Source organism: Nematostella vectensis, chromosome 11 (genome assembly GCF_932526225.1).
Source record: "Nematostella vectensis chromosome 11, jaNemVect1.1, whole genome shotgun sequence".
In the NCBI taxonomy this organism is placed as follows: Eukaryota; Metazoa; Cnidaria; class Anthozoa; order Actiniaria; family Edwardsiidae; genus Nematostella; species Nematostella vectensis.
In genome coordinates this window covers 15,757,379-15,763,454 of record NC_064044.1, presented here as the reverse complement: position 1 = coordinate 15,763,454, position 6,076 = coordinate 15,757,379, and the positions used below count along the sequence as shown (strand labels likewise).

General features: G+C 38.9%; 1 protein-coding gene across 1 annotated transcript; it reads left to right on the top strand.

Annotated features, from left to right (window-relative positions):
* The first annotated feature begins 927 nt into the window (after positions 1-927).
* On the top strand, positions 928-5,528 carry LOC5502463. The gene is given in 10 exon segments (XM_048734018.1): positions 928-933; positions 1,341-1,520; positions 1,714-1,872; positions 1,968-2,832; positions 3,206-3,277; positions 3,806-3,812; positions 4,078-4,242; positions 4,653-4,673; positions 4,723-4,810; positions 4,922-5,528. Coding segments are annotated over 10 exon segments (1,824 nt in total). The 3' UTR covers positions 5,183-5,528.
* Positions 5,529-6,076: the final 548 nt, after the last annotated feature.

The window sequence follows — 6,076 nt, the reverse complement described above, 5'->3', positions numbered from 1 at the left end:
CGGAGGAAGCCACGATTTCATTATTCTTTCTAAAATTTAAACTTACACGTGTTTGTGAAAACTCTTTTGACCGATTACTTCGTCGAGATCAGAACTTCCTGTTCTCACAGATATGGCGAGGCGATTTCTTATGAGTGTTTTTTTACAATACATACATACAATAAATATTTAAATAACTGAATGTCATTATCAATAAGAATTCGAAAGAATGAATCTGTCCTTACCAAAGCCCTCCTTTGTCGTTGATTCTTGCTGAGTGAAGCTAGAAAGCGAGAACTTGGTGGTGATTGGTCGCATGTTCAAACCTGCCCGCGTCTCATTGGCTAATAAAATAATAACCATGGAATGGCTTTTTCGTCAACCGCCAAAAGGTTGAAATAAATATCACGTGCATATAAATCAAAATGAACCATAACCACCGTTCTTTTGGAAAAAAGCAAAATATTATAATAATGTTTATACTTATTCTTGTATTCCGGATTCCAGCTTAAGTCTTCGATTCCGGATCCTAATGTGTTGGATTCCGGTAGCATGGATTCCGGTTTCCATATCTCATTTTTTCATGGATTCCGGATTACCTGTCATGAGGCGATTCATTCGTCGCGTAGCACTGAACGACATAACAATGTTTTCAAATCATCTGTAGACTAACATGATTAAGTAAATTATAGGCCTATAGGCTGCGTACGCCCCTGGCCATCCCGCTGTCCTGCAAAGTTTAAACAGTGGCGCGAAAATTTGAGATGGAGATGGGGAGCGAAAATATAAAGGATCACGAAGAACACAAATATCCACATGATTATTTCAAAATAGATGATTACTATGGTTACGTTTCCAATCTAAAAACTGCAGAAAAACTTATTGAAGAATTTGAAACGCGACATACTGTGAAGTTCTCTAGTTTTAAAGTTGACAAAAATGTTGGAAATGGAGGTAAGATATTTTTTATTAAATATAAAACAAAGTCTATGCTCTCTGGGCTTGAAAGGGTGAAGCCTGGGTGTGGCTGTCAGGAGGATTAGGGAGGGAAGGCACTTCACCCGTTGAAAAATACTTGGCCTACTTCCATGGAAAATGCTTTCCAAGAAAGCAGGGTAACATTCATCCAGGGATTCTCCAACAGTCAATGTAGCATTGTTAATGTAAAATGTAACATTGTCTTCATTGCAGGTTTGGGGTGGGGGTGGGGAGGTTGTAATCTACTACATAAAAATCTTGAGGTTCTTTCCGATGTATGTTGGTGGCAATGCAACAGGAAAATAATGGATGGATATTATCCAACATCTGTGAACCAAACTTATCTTTAGGAGGTGGTGCAATGACAAAAAAGTTTATGTTGACTTTTTGTAGACTTCAAAGGAAGTAATCATAGAGTTTCTTGGGAGGACACAAAGGAAGTGTGTGGCCGACGACTCCTGTTCACAGGTTGTCCTTTTTTCATAATTGGCAACAAGAAGCACAACTGCCAGCATGGCAAAGACAAAAATGCTGCAGCAAAAATTTCTCGGAATAAGCAGGAGGTATGTTGAATAAATAAATGAATAAATAAATAAATAAAGGGCTTTATAATTGTTTTTTAGGTTTGGATCCACTTGTTTTAAAAAGTCAAAGCTCTCACAAGCAACCACCTTTTTGTATCTTGCAATTAGTCTTCCTTATTTTTGTGTCTGTCATCATCATTTGTGTGAATTATTTGTTCAATTTTTATATTAGGATGGGGACTTCAATTTCAAGAAGAGGCAATTCAATGCACAGCCCACCAAAAAGAAAAACTGCCCTGCTAGACTCATACTGCGTGGAATCATTGCCTTTCATGACTACAAGGTACTGTACACTACACTGCTTTCTATGTATACACAAACTTCTAATTTATAATAATGTGTACTCAAGCATATATTGGCTCAATAGTGGCTACTATGACATCAATATTGATACTATGACCATTACAGTCCATGGATATCAGCTAGATGAACCTGTTGTCATGGGAACAATCAACTTCTTATCAGATATTGCATGAGCATGCAGTTTATGAGCAAATATCTTCTACCTTACATCAGTCTACCAAAAACCTTAAACCTGTTCATTTTCATCTACAGGGAAGTGGTCTATCACAGCCTGTTGATACACGCATCATTAAGAAGATTGAAGAGTTAGTAAATGATGGTGTGAAGGACACATACGAAATGAGAAGACACTTAAAGATCTTTGTCAAAAAAAAACTGTTCACTGAAAACAATGCTCCATCATCCTTCAACCCCAGGTTTTTCCCCAAAATGGGTGACATTAGAAGCCATATGTACCGTGCCACTGTTAAAAACAGGTTCTCTAAAATCGACCAGGGGAATGTGGCCGAAAATGTGAGCCAATGGAAGGAGCAGAACCCAGAGGACTTCTTTTTCTTTAGACCACACGGAGGAGCCTCTGCCAGTGAGGAGGACCCAGTTGAAGATCACAATAATGATGATGAAGAAGAGGAGCTGGAGGCTGGAAAAGAACAAGAGATAATAATCAACATGCCAAAACGAAACTCTCTTCTTTTTGTTCACCAAAATGTGTGGCAGAGGAGGCTACTGAAAAGATACGGAAACGGCATTTGCCTACTTGATGCCACCTATAAGACTACCAAATACGCCCTCCCACTATTCTTCCTGGCAGTCCGTACAAATGTTGACTACCAAGTAGTAGGGTCATTTGTCACCCAAGATGAGACAACACCATCGCTCATTGAAGCCCTCACCCTCCTTAAGCAAGCAACACCAACATGGAGTCCTGAGTATTTCATTACAGATAACAGCAAACAGGAAATTGCAGCAATTGAGACTGTTTTTCCAGGTAATTTGTCAACATGTAGTGATACTAGCTTCATATTGGTAACACATCCAACACTAAATCAAATACTAACTTTGGGATGGCCATGGTAGATAGAATAATTGAAGCAAATCTGATCTTTATTACCTGATTGCTTTGCTTCATGTTAACATCAGCTAACACCCCACACCTCCATGAAGCTATAATTACCTTGCAACCTCAATAACCATAGTTTATTTAATAAGGCTATGAAAATAAAAAAAAAGGTGCTATGAAAAATTTTGATTTTCTTCCACGGAGGAAACTTTTCATAGCAAATATGTGTATGGGTTTGGAATTGATTTTAATTTCATTGGTACATATTGCTAAGTATACCATTGATGCTTTTTGCTTACAGGGTGCATGGTTTATCTGTGTGACTTTCATAGAGAGCAGGCGTAGGAGAGATGGGCGAGTAAAATATCAAAAGGTATACCTGGAGGCGAGAAACAGGAGACTCTGATGATGTTACGATTATTGCACAGTCTTTCACAGAGGATATTTATCTAGAATGTGTCAACATTCTTAAAGAGTCTGCAATCTGGAAGAAAAATGAAGCAATGAGACGCTGGTTTGAGAACATCTGGCTCAAAGCACACAGGGTAAATAGGCATCATAAAACCAACATACATACAGGGCAACATACACCTGAATACTTCAACATCTCACATGTCCTTTGCCCTGAGACTGTGGAATAATCTACCACATTCTTTTATTGACACAAGATCCTGCCAAGATGCCTTCCATGCTGTACTCTGATGTAAACATGCACTGTGCATTAATATATTTAACAAATAGGTTTCATGATACAAAGTGTGGTGAAGTGAAATATGGATCCAAACCTTCTCTTTTCTAAATGATGAAAGTCAATCTTGAGTGACAGTTTTCAAAAGCATTTGTGCTATAACACAGTTCTGCATTCAACTATCAAATTAGAGTTTTAATTATTCATTTACAGAATGTAGGTAAATTGAGAATTAATTGCTCATCTAAGGCACTAGATGTAATAGTATAAGAGTTAGTTTGGTGTAGGATAAAACTATACAGAAATAGGATAAGGTTCACAAGGTTTTCAGCTGCAGTGTAATCTTTTTTGCAATTAATTAATGTGTATGTTAGCTATTTGTGTCTGTGGTCCTTTATATTTAGTTATTACAAAAAATGACCAAATGATGCAAACTATTATCAATTAAATCAACATGCCTAATTACTGTAATTCTGATTCACCAGATGGGTCCAGGCATTTAGAGAGAACATTTCTGTGCACACAAACAATGGGGTGGCGCGGCAGAATGAGGAGCTGAAGTACAACTTTCTCTCAAGTCATCGAGACAAGTCACTAAGTGGCCTGTTGTCAGTGCTAATCAATGAATATTTTCCAGAAAAATATGCAAGGTACTATTCAATTATCTTTCTCTCTTTGAGGTTCCTCACTCAAAGGTTCTTCCTTCCCATAACCATGCACCTCATAACAAAAGGTGGCAAAAAATCAATTTTATTACTAATGAATTAGCAAACTCAGGCTATTCTTTCCTTACTAAACAAAAATACAGTAAACCTTGAAACTATTATTAGACTTCTGTAGTTCTCAAAACCCCATTGCAGATACATGGTAGCTACCTATATTTTTGCAAACTCAATAAATATTCAGAGACTCTCAGAAACAATGACAAAACAAGAAACAAACAAACCAGTAGTGATGACAAGGCAGCAGAGGTAGCTGCATGTTGCTATCAAATGTCACTTCTTGTTTGTGAGAGTTATCTGTCTATCTTTTTAAAATTAAAATATTGTTGTTTTTTCAGGTATATTGAGAAAAATACAAGGTACCATAGCCTTTACAGGGCTTACAGCTCAGACTTGTCTTCATGACAGGCCGAAATATGTAATAGACATGGCAAGGCAGAGAATAATCAGTGCAGAGGAGGTTGCAGACACAGGAGTTAATGCAAGAGATCTAGAGGTGGGGGAATTCCAAGTGAAGAGTGGGAGTGGCGGAGATACTTATGATGTTCTGTTTGAAAATCCCAAGTGCAGCTGCCCATCTTGGAAGAGGTCACATTTTCCTTGAAAGCACTTTTTTGCTGTTTTCAAAAAATTCCCTCAGTGGGGATGGGACAGACTGCCCTCCACCTTTTGAAATTCTCCTATATTCACACTAGATGATGCTGTAATTGGGCTGACTAATGATCTTTCTACAGCACATGCATCCCCTTCTATTCCAGATGACACAGCTAACCTCACAATACCAAGAATCCCCAGAATCACTGCCAACCAGAAAGCGAAAACCTGTGCCACAAGGCCTTGGGAAAAGCTGCAGAGAGCTACTGCATGAAAAAAAAGACCTCACATTTCAGGTGGACCATGGCCATCTGTCTAAGTTACATTCACAACTTGCAAATGTACACAGGGAACTAATGCATTGTGTACCAAGAGATGGTGGATTGGTTCTTAACGAACCAGAAAGTAAAAAGCGGAAGACAAACATGTCAAAGATCCCACTTCCAGTAAAAAGGAAAAACAAATTCTCTGGTAGAGTTGGCAGTCATGCAGCAACCATGAGGAAAACTTTCAATGTGCATGTACCAGTTAGAATGTCCACGAAATCATTAAAGCCTATCAATCCATTATCTAATCCCAAGCCCAACAATCCATCATCTAATCCCAAGCCCAACAATCCATCATCTAATCCCAAGCCCAACAATCCAGCATTTAATCCCAAGCCCAACAATCCAGCATCTAATCCCAAGCCCAACAATCCAGCATCTAATCCCAAGCCCAACAATCCAGCATCTAATCCCAAGCCCAACAATCCATCATCTAATCCCAAGCCCAACAATCCATCATCTAATCCCAAGCCCAACAATCCATCATCTAATCCCAAGCCCAACAATCCATCATCTAATCCCAAGCCCAACAGTCCAGCATCTAATCCCAAGCCCAACAATCCATCATCTAATCCCAAGCCCAACAATCCATCATCTAATCCCAAGCCCAACAATCCATCATCTAATCCCAAGTCCAACAGTCCAGCATCTAATCCCAAGTCCAACAATCCATCATCTAATCCCAAGCCCAACAATCCAGCATCTAATCCCAAGCCCAACAATCCATCATCTAATCCCAAGCCCAACAATCCATCATCTAATCCCAAGCCCAACAATCCATCATCTAATCCCAAGTCCAACAATCCAGCATCTAATCCCAAGCCCAACAATCCATCATCTAG